General features: G+C 42.5%; 3 protein-coding genes across 6 annotated transcripts; 1 reads left to right on the top strand and 2 right to left on the bottom strand.

The window, feature by feature from the left end:
• Nucleotides 1–642: 642 nt before the first annotated feature.
• On the bottom strand, nt 643–14343 carry LOC117139860. Of its 4 annotated transcripts, none has more exons than XM_033302510.1 (5): nt 14129–14343; nt 2869–3546; nt 2088–2565; nt 1688–1922; nt 643–1613 (listed from the first exon to the last, which is right to left on the bottom strand). In XM_033302510.1, exons 2-5 carry the CDS (start codon nt 3242–3244, stop codon nt 1449–1451), a joined length of 1254 nt encoding a protein of 417 aa, XP_033158401.1. In that variant the 5' UTR covers nt 3245–3546; nt 14129–14343; the 3' UTR covers nt 643–1448. The 4 variants fall into 4 exon arrangements, with proteins under 4 accessions (XP_033158401.1, XP_033158404.1, XP_033158402.1 ...); XM_033302513.1 differs by having other exon boundaries at nt 2178–2565; nt 14129–14342; XM_033302511.1 differs by lacking the exon at nt 14129–14343 and adding an exon at nt 6898–6999.
• A 1152-nt stretch (nt 14344–15495) lies between these two features.
• LOC117140815 (protein LLP homolog) lies at nt 15496–16332 on the top strand. Its single transcript, XM_033303920.1, has 2 exons — nt 15496–15775; nt 15930–16332. Exons 1-2 carry the CDS (start codon nt 15590–15592, stop codon nt 16182–16184), a joined length of 441 nt encoding a protein of 146 aa, XP_033159811.1. The 5' UTR covers nt 15496–15589; the 3' UTR covers nt 16185–16332.
• A 25-nt stretch (nt 16333–16357) lies between these two features.
• Nucleotides 16358–18062, bottom strand: LOC117140814 (syntaxin-17). The gene is made up of 3 exons (XM_033303918.1): nt 17636–18062; nt 17334–17580; nt 16358–17275 (listed from the first exon to the last, which is right to left on the bottom strand). Exons 1-3 carry the CDS (start codon nt 17702–17704, stop codon nt 16686–16688), a joined length of 906 nt encoding a protein of 301 aa, XP_033159809.1. The 5' UTR covers nt 17705–18062; the 3' UTR covers nt 16358–16685.
• Nucleotides 18063–18231: the final 169 nt, after the last annotated feature.

Below are 18231 nucleotides of genomic sequence, written 5' to 3'. Positions count from 1 at the left end.
ATTTTTTCCCTGTGTAGAAGAGCACTGGCAACCAACCAACCGCATTCTCGTGGATCTCAGGGCTCCCCACCTGCTGCAGGTTGTGAAAGAATCTCTTGGAGCCCACCTGAGATGATTCCATTTGCTGATTTACTTTCGTTGTGATTCGCCGTTAGAGCCGCTTTGCATCGCGGAAGTCGCAGGAAAACGGGGAGTCGGAGCAGCTGCTGGGTAACCCCTTACCTTTTGGCCAAGGTCAACGACACCTAACTGTGGAGTGCGGTCTGCGGATTAGGCTCGTTTAATTGCCACCGTTTGCCAAGCGTGTCTGCGTTAAAATACTAATCACTAATTAGTTACTTGGCACTTTAAGCGTTGTGAAAGGCTCGTCCGCCTCCCGACCACTTGACCCTGGGACAATTGCTTCTCCATGGACAATGGCTCGAAATCCACATCCACGCAAGGGCAGCCCTTGTCCACCGAGCGTGACAACACGCTCCTTCGATCCGCACAGTTGACCCACATTGCAAAAGATCTTTAACCCCAAAAAATAGTATTGGATTTGTAGAATCATCATAAGGAAACCTTTGCTATTTCATTAAGAAGACTCTCGGCCGATCCTTTAAAAATAAATCCCATAAAAGTCCAGATAGTTTTTTAAAGTTTAGCAGAATTATTTTTATTGTGATTTTTTCCTTCTGTTATATATATTTTTTTATTTTTTAACCCCTTCTCACACATTTTGTTTCATACATACGCACTCGCATTTCCAACATAATCAGGCATACAATAGAACATTAGATCTGGTGCCAGGGGTTTAATACAATATATCCTACATTTCGATAAGCATACACTTTACACACGGAAATTCATACAAACTCAAATCAATCGATTTTCAGAGACCGATCACACGAACAAACATAAAGTTTTGCAAAACATACCATAAAGTAATCGTGTGTGTTGTTGATTGTTAAATAAATATAATAGTTTTCTTAGCTACATTAACAAAATCGTTTCTGTTGCTTATTTTATACATGCTTTTTTTGTCATTTTTCATGTGTGTGTTTTCTTCTGGGTTTTTTTGCATAATCATTTTGAAAATTTTATTGCATTTTTTTGGTATTTTTCATATAAGTTTTGAAATTGAAACGGCAAACGTTAAAACCTACGCATTTACACAGATAGTTAAATTTTTTTGTGGCTTTTCTTTTTGTTTTTACACAAGTATTTGTTAAGTTTAGTTAATTAAACATATGCGTTTCTTGTAGCTGCTAGATTTTTGATATTTTTGTGGCATTTTTCCTTTTTTGCGGATTTTCTCTCGTTTCATCTGGGGGTTAGGTTAAAATACTAATTAAAATCGCGTCGCCTGCCATGATTGTAATGCTCCTCCTTCGGCTCCTTGGGCGCTGGAGGCATGGTGGTGGTGTTGGTGTTGGGTGGTTGTGGGTGGCGTGGGTGGTGCCCGCCTAGTAGCAGCACTTGCTGCGGTTGTTGTTGGCGCCGCTGACCAGCTTGCAGTGCTGCATCTCCGAGCGGCGCGGGCGGTTGGCCTTGGCCTGGAAGTCGCGCACCTTGTTGGCCCGCTTGATGGCACTGCGGCAGAGCTGCTGGTGCTCCTTCTTGTTCTTGCTCTATGGATTGGATAGAAAGGATAGATCTATTAGAGATCATACACTTTTACCATTGTACTATGCGTAATCCTTACCTTCTGGCTCTGACGAGCCAGCGTCTGCTGCTTCAACTGTACGGCCGCATGGCTATCGAAGCGAGCGTTGGGGGCACGCTGCTGCTCCTGGAGAGCCTGGCGCTGATCCTGCGGCTCAGCCTCCGGCTCGGGCTCCTCCCGCTGCTGCGGCACCTCCGTCGACACCCCGAGATCAAGATTAACAAAACTATCGGTTCCCTCCTGGGTGGACCTAATACTATGATAAACGGACATGCTGCAAAACGAATAGACAGGCCGCAAGTTAGTCGAGGGTCAATAAGTCCAGATGGGTAACTAGTATTTTGCGTGCGTTTCGGCTGCAAATGGCGGTTGTTGGTGGACGGGGGTAGGATGTTGGGATGGGTGGAGACTCGTATTGTGTACTATAAAGATCACCAACCTTGGATGCTCAATCAATAGATTCTCAAATGGTGATGTTTCCATATTGATTGGCCCAATCGAGGTGAAGCATGGTGGCGGTGTTACGTACCAGGACTCCTCCATCAGCACGTTAGCACCCTGGCCGTGATCCTGACCCTGGTCGCTGCCGCTCGGCGAGGCCACGTACAGCGACTGGGTCAGCGTGTCATGATCGCCGGCCCCCAGGGCGGGCACACTTCTGGGCGGGCTGAGGGTGCTGATGCTCAGCGGTCGGGAGACGCGCGAGCGTTGCAGATAGTTGCGCTGCTGCTGCGGCCGCGGCCCACTGTACAGGGAACACGAGTTGACGCCCTGCCGGCGGCGGCAGCCGAACGCTGTGCCAGTGGCCACGGTCACCAATGGAGAGGAGGCGGTGGAGCCGCCCCGCGGCTGCGACACCTCCACCACGGAGAGCTCCTCCTCGGAGTCGCTGCGCGGCAGAGAGTCGTCCTCCTCGTCTGCAAGAGGAATAAACCGCATTAGTTTAGCACGAACTATTACGAAAATAAATCTTAAAGGTTACTTGATTTCTTAGACATTTGTTTTGTCATTTTAACACACATTTTCAGATTAAAACTGCTGAATGACCTGAATAACCTGACTTTATTTTCAATGCTTTACATAAGCATCTGAATATGATTTCAGTGAATCTGATTTATCAGTATCTTTTTATTTTTAATTGCCTACTTTGAACACTACTTTCCGCACATAATGAACTAACCTAAGCAAAATCTTAAAATTGGCCAGACTTGACAACTCACCTTCCTTCTCCACAATGTACCATTCGTCCTCGTCGAAGTCCTCGTCGACGATCTCGCCGGAGGGCGTCAGCAATTTGGTGATCGCTGGCTGTTGCTTCCGCTGCTGCTGCTGGTTGGTCCGCTGCTGCTTGCCACGCCTGTTCTTGCCCCGCTTGCCGTTGGAGGCGCGCACCGCCCCACGACTGCTGCCCGCTACCGAGGGCGTCGAGGAGGTGACCTCAATTACATCGCCTGCAGCGGGATCGCTGGTCGGGCCGGGATTCGAGCTAGAGTTCGAGTTCGAGGCGTTGGGTCGGTTCTGGGCGGGATTGGCTTCTTGGCTAATGGAATCGGATGTAGCTGATCCAAAGAGATACGAGGCGAGGCTGCTTAACATTATACGGGGTTAATGCGGCTGATCCGGCGGTAAAGTGCGCTGGCTCTTTATTTTTATTGCTTCTTGGTTGCGGGTTTGCTGAGATCAAAGATGCGCTTTCCACTCGGATTTTCGTGGGCCTAGTTTCACAGTTAGAGAGACGATGTGTGGGAGATTGCTTATGTTGCTGTTGGTTTTGTTCCTTGGATTTGCTTGAACGTTGCTCAGTCTTTTATTTAATTCTTTTTGTATTTGTTTCTGTTACTTGTTTGTACGCTGTTCTCTTGTCTTGTTTCTGTTTCTTTTTCTTCGTAGCGTAGAAGCTGCAAGTGGAAAGGAAAGAGAGAGTGGGGAGAAACGTGAGAAATGAGCTTAGCAAATTGTGTGCACATTGCGTAATCGCCAACCACCCCTCGGAAAAGTCCCCCCCTTTTTTCCCCAGTAAGCCGCTTGCTTGCGTGGGCGCACGCGGTTCAATGGGGCGGCTACTTAATTTCATTTAATTGCCCATACGCTGCTAAGTGATGAGCAGCAGGATTTTTTTGAGTGCATACCTCAAGTGCTTGGGTATTTGAAAAATTCCAAGACACGATAATGGTGGGAAAACAAAAGTTATTCAAGTAATTTTAGAAGAACTTAAGGTCTTGCAAATTTGACTTGCATAGGAATTCAATTAAGTTGATTTATTTAGCTTTATAAACATACAATTTTAGAGTATTCAATGTGCGTCTTTCAATCCATCCTTGTTAACAATTAATTTAATTGCCTTTCGTTGAAACTCACTTATTCAACTTAATTTTAATGGATGTGCGAATACGTATGTGAACTCGAAAAACGCAAACGACAAGTTCCCTACAAAAGGATGGCAATTATTTTTTATTGCATCACTTGGATGCTATATATTATAAATATATAGCGCAAGCGAAATCAATGCAAATGGGCTTTCGAATTCGATTGCGAAAGTGAAATTTTCCCAACGCAAATTAACCGAACGCGCCAATTACGTGTGATTACATTAATCAGATTTTTCTTCTGTAGCACCGTGCTGACAACTGTATAATAGACTGGCCAGTGCCACAAAGTATCGCCGCAGTGTCCATTAAGTCGCCCAGTTGATAGATACCCCCGGTCCACCCATCCCACCGCCCCCAATCCCATCCGATTCCAATTGGAACGGTGTGCATGCGCCGAGCTTATGATCGAGGCAATTATATATGGCACACACACATCAGTTGAGCGGTTTGTCTGAACACTAAGTGTGTACTGCATATATGCAATTTGAATCGGGCTCTCGTCATGACAATAGAAAAATGTGTATCCGAGCATATATCTCGCTCAAAGATGAAATGAACTAAATCGGTGGTGCACTTGGCAAACTGCATAGTACGTGGATTAAAGCAATGGAAATTGATATACCTAGAAAAGTTGTATTGTTAAGAAAAATTTTAGGTTTTTTCCCCAGTGCATTTGGCTGATTATCGCATCGTCATAAAGATGCCAGCAGCTCGACTGGCATATTTTTGTCGATCAAACTGCGCGCACGGAAAACGGAAAACTCAAACAAATGGAAATGGAAATGAAAATGGATCTGAAGCTAAAGCTGGACTTGCAGAGACAATTGCCGGGGCAATTTGCAATTTGACCGCAAAGCAAAAACGTGAAAAGCCACAGAAACTAACAAAGTGAAATCTCCTGCACCAGAGACACAAAGCGTACGAAAATTGGGTTTGATGAGGCAGTCCAAGTCGAAATGTCAGCGAAAGTTTGACAATCAAATTTGATGGGGGGCCATTGACTTGGACAGCACAAATAAATTCTGATAATTGCCATTGGCAATGGTATGATGCCTCTTCAATGCAGGAATATAATAAACATTTAGCCACTCAACTTGACCTCAAAATGCCAGGCCATATTTTAGCACATTGAAGAATGCACATCTAACCGAAAATAGCGGCAAAATGTTTTGCATTCGAAATGCATTTGCGTTGCACAACCGCGTTTGCCGTGCAGGCATTTTATAAATAAACACGTACATATAGAAGACCGATCGAGGGCTCTCCTTACTTTTATGGCCGACAGCTTACAGCACCCTTGATAACCCGTAGGATTGATTGGTCATGGACCCCGCGATGCATATACTCTGCTTCGCTTGAGCTGCTGCACAGTAAGCACATTTTCACTTTTGTCACATCTGCAGCCAAATATTTGCGACCTTCGAGTGTTCAGATACAATATATACTCTGATCTGCATTATATATTCTAGTCAGGGTGCACCGCTAGATACGAGATATCATCGCGCTTATTTTAGCTCAGAATTTTGTTGATTTTCCTTTGGCACCGACCTTGATCGCTAATTGGTTATATAAGTCTTAGGAAATCGTTATCCACACAATGTTTGCGCTTTGTTTGCTATCGGAATAAGTTTGACTGTTTATCAGCGCCGACTAACAATAGCGAATTCGCCAACTCATTTTGAGGACCGATAAGCCGCACCCCAGACGAATTCGCCAGACAGCGTCAACTATGCTAATAATTTCTATTTGTATACTATTAAACCATTGTTTACTATATAGTCTAGGTCCGACTATAGCGCAGAGTCTGGCGTGTGTGGCTAACGAGCCAGCAGTCGAAAGTTCAGGCTTTGTTCAATTGATTGTTCTACATAGTATCGAGATAGTGGCGGCTCCACTATCCACGGGGGCTTCCAAGTGGGACTGGGCTAATGAACTTGAACTAATTTAGTAGAGCTGACAGCTGCTGCGAGCACAGAGTGGAACAAGTGCAGAGCAGGGCTTTCACAGAACTGGAATATCTGGACCATTAAGTCCAAACACTTCTAACGAATTTATTTATACCTCGACAAGTATTTCAAACAAAGAGCAGTATGTAAAGCTTTTTGCTTGAGTACAAACCAATAGCCAATCTGCTATATATACGTCGGGAATGATATCTATATGTGGGCATATATTCATATCAGTCAAATCGTATCTGATTAGCTTTAAGCTCTCGCCCAGTCAAAGTGCAAAAGTACCTTTGTTTTGAGGGAATTTCGTGTTATTGTTTGTTACTTGTTTTCGCTTTCTTGTTATTTTTTTTTCTGTTTTGGGAAAACAAAAAACAAAGTGGGGTATGGAATTTTTCTCTTTATGGCATAATGCGGAATTATGCAAGCTAGCCAAATGACGTCAGTGGCGACCTTGGCAGTGCCTGAATTCTGCGAATTACAGGCACTAATTGGCATAACAATTGAAAATAGATAGCTGCGATCTGCTCACCTTATGGATGCGGAAAACTATTAAACTGCACAAGGAAAACACACACGTAAATTCACTAAAACCACGTAGAGTCAGGCCACAAAATCGGGTATTGTTTGAGGGATTTATATATATATATAGGTATATATATGGATATGGATGCGGATGCCACTGCAGACGGTACAGCCTAGTCGACACTCGATTGCCAACTGATTCGACGGAAGCGCATTTGAATTTCAAAAGCGGGCGCAAGAACAAAAGCTACAGTATTCGTATTTGAGAGTATCTGTATCTGCGAGTACCTGTATCTGAAGCCGAGTGTTGCTTACGTTTTTTCCACTGCAGTTTGTACTCGTTTATTATTTTGGCGTTTTTCGGTTGGGTATCTCACACTTCTCTTGTTTGTTTGCTTGTATTTACCTAATCTCTTCTGGGATTTTCACTTTTCTTCTTCTGCTGCACTCGATTTTCCGGTGCTGCTGCTGTTGCGTCTGCTTTCAAATATCAAAGGCGAATGCCAGGCAGCGATCGTTGTAAACGCTGGAAAAGTATCTCAGTATCTCTCGGTTTTTTACCCCAGAGAGCGGCGGAGAGAGTGCAACGCCCGAGAGTTTCTAAGCCCATAATTATGTATTTTTTTAAAACGCAAAAAGCCAACAAAGCCAGCGCCAAAATTATGCTCCAACCAGCTGAGCAGCGCTAAAAAACGACGAGAGACCCGCGATCATACGTGTTGTTCGTGATTTTTGTTTACCCACAAAGCGATCGCGGCTCTCCTTCTCCAAATACAAACTATATAGCGTATAGTATTCGCTCTCCGATCAGCTGCTCTGACGTTTGCGCACTGACACACTTTCCCGCCCCCGGGCCCGCCCCCCGCCCAACCACCACGACAACTGTAGCTGTATCTGATAGATACTTTTCTATCGCCAGACCAAGTGGCTCTTCGCTGCCAACTGGCCACGGGCCGCCCGAGTGACTAAGCTTCGGTGGGAAGGGGGTGATGGAAAAAAAACTGAATACACGTCAACAAATCATGGGATTTATGAAATATGAACTCGAAACCTACTTGAGGTAGTTACGCCATTTCTTTTTCTATGAGTAAATATTAGTTGGTTTCGATCTAATTGCTAATTGATTGAGTACATATTACTAGCTTTTTGTGTTATAATTAATTCAGTGCCTTTTTATGGATTAGAACCATCAACATACGAATTTATGCCATAACTTGGCTAAAAATAATCCCACTGCGCTAAGATCAATTTTTTTATAAAGCTAATAACACAAATTAACAATCTGTATCATTAATTTTTTAATTTAAAGAAAAAATTTTTTTTTGATTTTTTCACTTTTTGACAGTGGTTACATCATCAAAATTTGCAAAAAATGGCAAAATTTAAAAAAGTTCAGATTCGATTAGAAATCGATTCGTGGTATTTCTACGAGCTCAAAAAGGTATTACATTCCGTATTTGAACAATTTTTTGAATGTTTTTTGGAAAAAACACTAAAAACAGATGGTGTAAATTCACAACAAAGGAAATTTTTGTAAAAAAGATATGATATTGTTATTAATTAATCCCCCATTCCTTAATCTTTTCTAATCAAATGCACAGCTTGCGTAAATATGTTTACATTCTATGCCTATGATTTTGATAAGATATGATTACTTTCGTCTACTTAAATTTTTCTTCACCTATTTTTCCCAGTGCATGGGTGTGGAGTACTCGCTTTGTTAGTTGGCAGCTGGCAGCTCCAAAGTTCACGCAAAAATACAGTTTCTCTGCTTAATAATTTCAAATGTTTAATGCCGAGTCACGGCTGAAGCAAAAGGCAGCCAAGCAATAAGTTGTCGGACATTGGGAACGCATAAAAATGCTAATGAACGGCTGAGAACTATTTGCAAACTGTCATTCCCAGGCATTCTCGAGGCATTCGAATCAGTTCAGACTCGATTTCGTTGCCAGTTTGCCAATCATCGCATTATGCAATTCGAAATCGATTCGAAAAGCAATCATCAAGTGTCGGCTACTGCCTCTTTGAATATAAAGTGCTATAAACGCTATATGAGCTCATTTAAAAAAATCATTAAAAATCGGCTACTGCTTGTGCAGATATAAAATATGCAGTATTTCATAGACAAAGCGATTAAATGTTTTTTTGTCATTCTGATACCTTCTAGTCATGAATTTAAAGTAATAATTATAATTTGGAAAAAATTGCAGAGGTTAAGACCAACTAATTACAATAAATTTTAATTTATTTATTAAAAATATTTATATATTATTATATTATTTATATTGCGAATATTATAAAATAATTAATTTTAATTTTTTTATTATTATCTCAGACCGCAACTGTTGCACACCCAAAAATTGATTCTCGTTCGCCACCCATTGAATAATTTTGTTTCGTTTTAGATAATGGGCCATAACACACAAGTGCATGTACTGATACATATTTCTGGCAAAAGCACAACCTCTCGGCCAGGTTCAAGGTTGTTTAGCCATTAGAGCAGCATTTTGTTGTGGCTTTCTATATATTTTTAGATATTCTATCATGCAACAGCTGACGGCGACAAGGTGTAGCTTTCGCACTGGGAGAACTGCAACTACAAAAGTAGCCGAGCGACGACACAGGTGCCAAAGAGCAGCAAAAAGATCGCCGGATATAGCCAGGTATATATATATATATATTCGTATATATACATAGGGGAAATTTATGTGTGTTTATGGCCAACATACCCACACAAAGTCTTGTGATCTCTCTCCCCATTCCATGCCATTGGCCAACCCAAAGTTTTTATAATTAATCTTAGTCTGCACGCGTTTGGTTTATGCTCGAAAAAAATAGTATGATATAAAAAACATGGTAAAGCAAACAAAAGTCCCCCACTTCTGCGTGGAGGTAAACAATATTGGCGTCATCGGGTGGACGCCAAGGAAATAGAAAACCAAATAGAAACTATTTGCGCGCGGCAGCACTTTAAATTCAAATAAACAAGATTCAGATAGAGATGGTGCTCTATCTAATCGGGTAATGTTTATGCCAGCTATGTGGCTGCCACATCTTGTGTCCCAAAATGATTACAACATGCAAACAGCCAGCAAACTGGAAAAGCGGCCAGCATCAAAGGCAGTGAAGTGAACCATGGCCCAGCCCAAGTGAACTCGCCTGTTCCGAGCGCTTCTTTCTGGGTTATTGCGCACAAACTCCACTCCAAGTAAGCCCCCTTTCTATAAGATCCCCTCCATGGAGCACAGCTTGCAGATACTACGCAGTTCGCCATTATGTGAAGTCAAATGACGAACGCCAACGCATCGACAGAAGCTAAATGCGACATCAAGTGAGGCAACTTTTCATTCGCTTTATGTTTTCATTTGGATGGACAAACATTTGTGAACATGGAAATGGAGACACTCAGCAGTTAGCTGCCTTGCATTTTTCAGCTGCACTGAGTGGAATTTTGGATGCACTGTAATGGATACCATATGCGGTGGAACATCGTAATCATGTGCTATTGGATATATTTATGATAAGTTTAAGTATTCTATTCTAAAGCCTATTTCTTTATCATCAAGCCAAATAACAAGTTCATTTCAGCAATATCTACAAAGCCCAGTTAAACTGGTCAATAAATAAACGATTCTTTGATGTCACAGCGACACCAACATGCACTTAGAAGGAGGCTTCACTGTACCAATGAATCGAGGTTCATTGTGTGGCGGAGCTTATCAAACGATCGATGATAAATGTGGGATTGCAGGTTCTGTGCCTGCGCACATATATAATTTCAAGTTCGCGCACCTCGCCGCTGCACTTTGGCTGTACATATTAATGGCATTTAGTTGAGCTTTTTATTATATTTGTTTATATATAATTGTTTGTTTTATAACGCGTAATTTCAATTAGTACGTGAGACGCAGTTGTGCGCATTCCGTGCGACTCTTCTCTTAGGCAAATCCGCTGGGCACGGCGCATATATTTTATCACTTTGTTTATCAATAGCAGTCCGCAGGTCCAGCTGTCGTATTTGGAATTCTGGGTCAGCGCCGTCACTGGCCACCGAATCTATATATTCACTAAACAATCAATCAATCTAATATTCCGCTAGTCAATCGATTCTGGCGGATTACATCAGGCGCTCAACTGGTGACTCGGAAATGAGTCTAGTCATTATGGTGACTGTTAATATAATATGACTTAAAGTCGCAGTGAAATAATTTAGCTTCTAGCACGTGTGCAGTTATAAAAATAAAGTGCTACACCGGCATAAAATTGTTAGGCAAATTGTATTTATAATATGGCTTAGAATATAGAAGAATAATAATGATACTGCAAATATTTTGAAGCATACTTTTAAACACCTTTTTAATTAGTATTTTTCCGCTTGCGAAGTACGATTTCTCTTTATAGAAATCTTATGCAGATTGGTGACCTTTTTTCCTACCCTTTGGCAGTTTCCTTACTTCATAATCAAATGCATTTTTAACACCATTTCCATAGCGTCAGGCGTAAATATAGCACTCAAATTGGCGCAGTTGTGTTTGAACGACGCCAATTAAAAGGAAGATTTATGGGCAAATATAAATAAATCGACCGCCCCCGCCCCTTGCAGACACCACCCACTGGGCTTGAAATAGTTTTCCCGACCGCAGTTGGTTACTGTAACTGGTACTGTTACTGTTACTGGCTCTTCCCCTACTTTCGCTGCAGGACTTTTCCCGAGCGAAGACCCTAGCTCTCTCTCTCTCTCTCTGCTCTCAGTGCTATTTTGTTTACAAACAAATTTGTTTGACCTGCGCAGTCGGAGGGCATTTTCCCCGATGATGATTACCTAGCAACCTTCACGATGGGTCCCATTGAATGTTTTGGTTCTCTCTGGCTGCAATTATGTGTGTATATATATAGAGGGAATACCCTCCATCCTAAATATATATGTATATACAAAGTAACGACTTCCGCATTTGGGGAAATGTAGGCCCAGAGAAACTTTTTCGCAGCCTCCCGTTCCGCAGCCGTTTTGGGGGTCACCTTTGCTATTTTTGGGCTTGCAGAGGGTGCCTCCCAGTTGGGTGTAGGGTCCGCCCCACATGTTCTTCCCCCCCTTTGGAAGCGGTTTAGCTGCAAATCGATGAAAGGCCCATAGCTGCAAATCAGCGCCAGTGGAAAATGAACACGTCAGCAACCCCCAAGTGGAAAACGGGGAAGGGATTTGGGTGGAACTGCGCAGTGTGCACTGTTACTGGGCCTACCACCTGGAACCACCCCGTTTACCACCCCGAATCTTCTGCCCTACAGTACCCACATGCAGCTGCGTTTATTTTCAAGAATTATGACATAATTTTTGACATTTAGATGCGCAGTGGAAGGAGTCAGGGGGTAAGAAAAAAAAACTTGCATAACTCGAAAATACTAAACAACTTGAACTTGACTCCGGGTCTTTGTTTCGCCTTGGATTTTTATTGTTTGTGTCCTGAGTAAACTGGTTTTGCTCGCACCTACAGCAGTTTCACTTTCTTCGCGGCCATAAATCAGGACCTGCGAGGAACACGAAAAACAGTAATCCAAAACCGAGACAAGAACTTCAAGTGTTGGTTGTTTGGCCTTTTGTTTGGATATCTTTCGGATGCACATGCCTAAGTACAGGTACGGCAAGTCGGCTGACTAAATTTCTAATTATAGTCGGGCATTATCGGGTCTGCAGGGAGGGCAGGTTCCGTCCGCAATGCCTGCCATTTTGTGATTAGCCACCAGTCAGCCAGCCAGCCAGCCTTTTCTGCTACCTGTAAGCTGGCACTGGGTTGTTTGTATCTGCAACCGATGGGCTGATTTGCGGAGATCCCCTGGGACTCTCATAAGCTAACGCGTCAGTGCCTATGCTCTAATTAAACCCACTAATGCCGTCTAACGATAACCTAATTGCCTTCATTCCCTACTCAGTTCAGTACTCAGAGGAACTGACACTGCTGCAGAGAGATAAATAATCACCGAATTGGGTCGCTAAGTAGCTAAGTATGGTTTACTTTAAATTAATAACTTTTGAAACAACAAATGATAGATTCATTTTCTCCCTGTGCATCGGTTGGACTTTCTGTGACTACGGTTACCCTTTTTGGCCAATTAAGGCGACCAGATTTGTTGGCCACGATCGGAGCGGGGCAGCCAACTACTGACTTTATCTGCCAGATACACATTTGGCTGAGTTCGCGTTGCTGCAGCAGCATCATCAGCTGTTCGCTGTTTATGTTGTTGTCTGTGGCTTTTGTTTTTCAATTTTTCTTTCATTGCCACAGACAAACAACTGGCCAGACTTGATTTATCATCCGGGACGGTTCTTCCCATACGTTTTGGGGCCCCTACTCCCCACCCCTTCGTTTCGATCCAGCACCTTCGGTTCTTTATAGGTTTTTTTTAGCTCTTCAGCTCGAAAAATGGACAATGGACAATGGCAACTGCAAGACCTGTTCTGCACATTTGCCGCATGATTCACTTGGGTTTTTGGGCCTGCTTTTGTGGCTGTGGAGTGGCAAGGTTTCTCCTCGAAATGCTCCCTATTTTCGTTTGCCTCTCGGTTGCATCTCAACATCTGAGCAAATGTTGGCAGGCATCCAGGAGATTTTTTTGGCCGTGTTAGTTGAGGAAATAATTGCGAGGCTAATTAAGATGTTAATCAGCGAAACATTCATTGCACTTGCCAACGCCAGTTGACACTCCATGAACACACAATGATTGCACAAAAAAAATATAACTCGATCGTGGGGCAAAGTGCAGCAGCTATAAGTCTCAACACAGAGAGAAAAGTTTCTAAGAAGAGTATGAGATATTCAGAAATTCATTCCAATAAGCTCTACATTGCACGATTTTAGCCAAATTTTTAGCAGTGCACTCAGCTGGGAAATGCCAGAGATCTGAGATGTGGCACGGATCTGATAACGATCGCTACAAATGCTGAAAACGTGATGCAAGTCAAATTTATGGCTATTAGATTTCCAGAATGGAAATCCCCTTAACAAGAAGAAACTCGGCCGATTTGCAGCCAAATACAATTGGGGGAAAAACGATGTGTGTGTGTGTGAGTGCATATGGAGATGGAAAACTGTTGGCCTGGCCGAAAGCCAAGGAAAACTCACACAGCCGCAAGAGTGTGAACTCTTTGGATGCAAAGGTGCAATCCGAATTTTTTCCTGCTTTTTCGTATGTATCGCTTGGCTGCACTTTGGGATGTGTGTACCAGAGAACTGCAAAGGTGGCATTTTTTGCCACTCGACTCACACCCAACAATTTTGTGTGCGGGTGCTACCTGCCGCGCACATCGCGGGTACTTACAAACACAATATTATTATAATTATATATATTATTATATTATATATTATTAATATATATATATATATATATATATCAAGTAGGGTGCCAAAAAACACAAGGGTGCCTAGAGACCGAGTGTTTATCGGGTGGACGTAGAGTGCCAGTGGCGGGCTGCAGTTCTCTGGTGTGTACATGTAAATCGGCTTGCAGCAGAACTTTTGAGAAACATATCTGAGCATGTGTTGGTGCGAGTAAGTGTGTGTAAGTGTGAATGTCCTTCCTTGGAGAAGGACTTCCGCTTCAGTTTTTCCTGCTTTTTTTGGGGGGGTTAAAACTGCACTTACTTGCTGCGCGGAGTTTATTGATCGATCGGTGTCGGAATCGAATCTACCCGTTTTCACACAGTTTTCGAAATGTTTTTTAATTGCCGTGCTTATTGTATTTTGTGCTGATTACTTCCGTTTTTGCTTAACTGACGGGGGTGAGAGTGCGGAGAAGAGCAGCGCTACAGGAACTCCGTGACGTATGCTAGCAACAACGACTGACGAGCGAATGATGGCAGAAGGTCTACAAACTGGCCAACCAAGCTGGTTGCCCCCCTATCTGTGTGCCTCTGCTGTGCGCTGGTGTTGGTGCGCTGCCCGTGTATTGGTGGCTCTACAGCTGAGCCCGACACACTTACCCTGTTTCTGCCTCTTTCTGCTGCTGCGCATGTGCAAGAGAGGCTCTTCGGATACTCTATCCAAATCGAAAGTAACTCAGCTATGTAACTGAAGTAAACATATTGTATTGAAAATACATATATGAAAGAAATATCTAATACTTTAGCTAAATAGCTATGATATTTTTATAGTCTATCTCTTTTTTAAGTGGGTCTTAAAAAAGTATATGCATTCAAGCCGAATGCTTTTAAGCTAATTATATAATTATTGTATGCATTGTCTTAGTTATTAGAGAAATCTATTGCATTTTGTGTAAACAATAATTTATTTTTTATAAAATTTAATTTAGTGTATTAAAAAACTAGTCAGTGTAGAGCATTTCACAACCACTACAATACCTAATTTTGTTACTTTTCGTATTTGGCAAGCCTCTCATTTTCTCTTCAGCAGCTGATTTTGTTTGTATACAAAAATCATATTGCAGTATATATATATACTGAAAAGGAGAGAGAATAAAAGGTAAATAAATACAGAGTGGAAGAGGGGAAGAATGAGATGAATGGAAACGAAAATGGAAGTGGAAAAAAGCCACAAAAGCTTAATTTGTGGTTTTGAAAAAAGTAATATCTTATATGCATTAAAGGCAAAGTCATAAAAACTAGGGTTTATTAAGTTTTAATATATTTTGTGGTTTAAAAATATTGTAGTTTTTAAAAATGGATGTCCCTGATTATTGATACAACAGCGCTACAGCCTATTAATGAAAATAAGCACAAAAGGTGTAATTAAAAAATATTTTATATAATTATTAAACTTAAGTGCATTTTACATATAAAGTAGTGTATGTGTTCATACATTTAAAGAAAGCGATTTAATTTTGTTTGATTTTAATTTATAAAACTATTTAAAAAACGAGAATCAAAATAAAACAATTTAAATTTTGGCGGCTAAATAACTGAAAATAAGCCCTGGCCGATTAATTTATTTGCGCTATCGATAAGAATGCGTTGAAAAAAATCGAACAAAAATCGGGCTGTGTTCCAGCTCTACCGCGAACACACGTGTTTACGTTTTTAGCAAATTGAACGCAATTTCTTTACTTTTTTTACTTTTTCGGGTATTACTTAATATCCGACAAACAAAATGGGCAGAAACAATCGCTCGAGAAAACGCCGTGATGAAATGAATAAGATAAAGAAGGCGCGGTACGAAGCCAAGGAGTTAATTCGACTGAAGAAAACTCTGGGACTCCTAGATGCCGATGGAAATGAGATCATGAAGGATATAAGTGATGTGGTCGAAATTAAGACCTCCAAGGAGCTCAAAAGGGTGAGTTACATGATATACCCACCTACGAATATACCTTTTTACTTTATCTGCTTTGTATGATACAAAAAACCGGCTTAGTTTATCGCGATACTACCTTCTTTCTCGTTAAATATATAAAATCCTTATTAAAGAACAAATCTTAATCCTAAAACAGGAGGCCAAATCCAAGGAGGAGCAGGAACTGATCTACGAGCACCAGGAGAGTCTGGAGAAGGGCGAGAAAGTCAAGGTGACCAACGAGAATACGGGCGTCGAGCACATTTTCAACAGCAAGACCCTCAAGGATCAGTACGGCAACTATCCTGCGTGGTTCAAGAAGAAGAAGACCGCCAAGCGTCTAAGGAAGAAGCAGCACTCGCAGAAGAAGAACTTCAAACAGGCCTGGACCACGGTTAATGTTCCCCTTTAAATCCGGGGCTGGGTTACCCATCTGGTATCTTATCGTAGTTTATAAGTCCTCGCTTAGTTTAGGAGATTTTGTAGGATTTTTCTACAAAGATGTTATAGCTAAGAGTATATATCGCATATTAAAGCCCTAACAAGTTCTGAAAAACCCATATATAGTCTCGAATAGTATCATCATTACCTTTTTAAAGCTACGAGTTATTATTGCATATTAAAGCCTTAAAATCTACACACAGTTGCGGTGTCATGTGAACAACAAGTATCCAACGCTTAAACTAAACACAAAGTGGAGTTAAATTATGCTCATTAGCTCTACTGCACGTGGAAAATCACAAAATGGGAATATTGAACTAAAATCATGGTCAAATCTCTACTGAACGGAACAATAGCTGCGCACGCTGCAAATGACCCCGTTGGTGGCTGCCTCCAAACGCCGTGTATTCGCCGACCAGATGTGCGTGGTGGCCAGAGCCGTGGATGCGGATCGGGCACTTCCTCCTGCGGGTCATTCTGGCTTCTCTTTGAGCTCCAGTCTCTCCGTCGACTCGCTATCCGGTTCCACCTGCTCCTCCTCGATGTTGCCATGCATAACATTGGGATTGGCCTTCAGCACAGAGCCACCGGTGAAGCCGAGGATGCCACATCCCACCGCCGCCAATCCTCCAGCCTTCATGCCCGCCACCAGTCCAATGGGTCCACCCACACAGGTGCCCAGAAGAGCTCCGACTACGGGGTACATGGCCTTCTTGTAGGTGAGCGCCCGGCGCAGATTCAATTCGCCCTGCTGGACATTCTCTAGAGCTTCCTCCGCATTATCAGCTATCTTCTCCACCGCCACTAATTGCTCTGCAGTCAGTTGACGCATTCCCTGGAACATCCCGTGCAGATCGTAGATCTCCTGTTGCAGGTTCTCCATCTGATCCAGACAGGCTTGTCTCTGGGCCAATTGGTGTTCCTCCAGCTGGAAATTGAGTTGCAGCTGGGGCATGTGGCGGTGAGCGGGTAGATTGTTCATATCCACCTCCTGTGGCTGATTGTCCAGGTCCTCGTCGTACTGGGAACTCAAAGTGGAGGTGGGTGATTTGAGTTGGAGCTCTAAAATTACAGCAGTTATGGTAAATCCGAAATAATTTAGATGGCATTTCAAAATCACCCGCAAATTCCTTCATGCCAGCGAAGGCAATATCCTTGCCAGGTTTCATTAGGTCGTCAAAGCGTTCTAGATCTTCCTCCCGCACTTTTTCTCGCAGTGCATCCATTTCCACGAGTAGATTCTTGATCTGCTTGATGACCCTCAGAGCATTCAGTTCCTCCTTTTTGATCTTTTGCCAGTCGCCGAGTGCCAGGCTTTTTTCTATATTGCTGCGATGGTTTTTCAGAAGGCTCAGATGGTGGGGCACCTATGAGTGTTAAGGATTTAGTTCCGCTCTTCAGAAGATATAGTAAATAACCTACTGCCACATCCTGAAACCTTTGGATGGAGACCTCCGCCTGCTTGAGTGGCAGCTTCTCAACGCGCGTCATCGTGATCTGAATACTTTGAACTCGCAGCGCCTTGATTTTTAATCACTTTTAATTGTGGTAAAAGTGAAATCTGGGGGATCAGTTTCTGTAACACCCCCCGCCCCTTTTTCACGTTGGACCTTGCTTAACAGATTTCCCTGGTTTTTCTGCGCAGTTTTTGCTTTGTTTTGCAAGTGACGTCACTACTTGCTTTTCGGGATGTTTCCAGTGAGTAGTGCTTTGTTGTTGTGAATGAAACTACGGTGGCATGGTTCCAATCATGCTGGTCTTGTCCCCTATATTTATACTGATAATAATTCTATTGTGCAGTCCAATTATTTGTTTGTTATTGGTGATAGCGATGGCACTCAGTTCGATACTACCGTGTATTGCGCAGCCTTGCCCACACTCGATATTATTCTTATAGTTATCGATTGTCTCCGGTTACCGCGGGGTGGGAATCCCCGCTAAAAGGGCCGCTTACAGCCGAGGTCATAAAAATAGTAGTTGGCCCCAATTATTGCATTTAAAAGGAAAAATGACGAAAG

The sequence above is a fragment of the Drosophila mauritiana genome, chromosome 3L, assembly GCF_004382145.1.
Source record: "Drosophila mauritiana strain mau12 chromosome 3L, ASM438214v1, whole genome shotgun sequence".
NCBI lineage: Eukaryota > Metazoa > Arthropoda > Insecta > Diptera > Drosophilidae > Drosophila > Drosophila mauritiana.
Note: the sequence above shows the minus strand (reverse complement) of the source record. Positions and strands in the feature narration are given on the sequence as shown.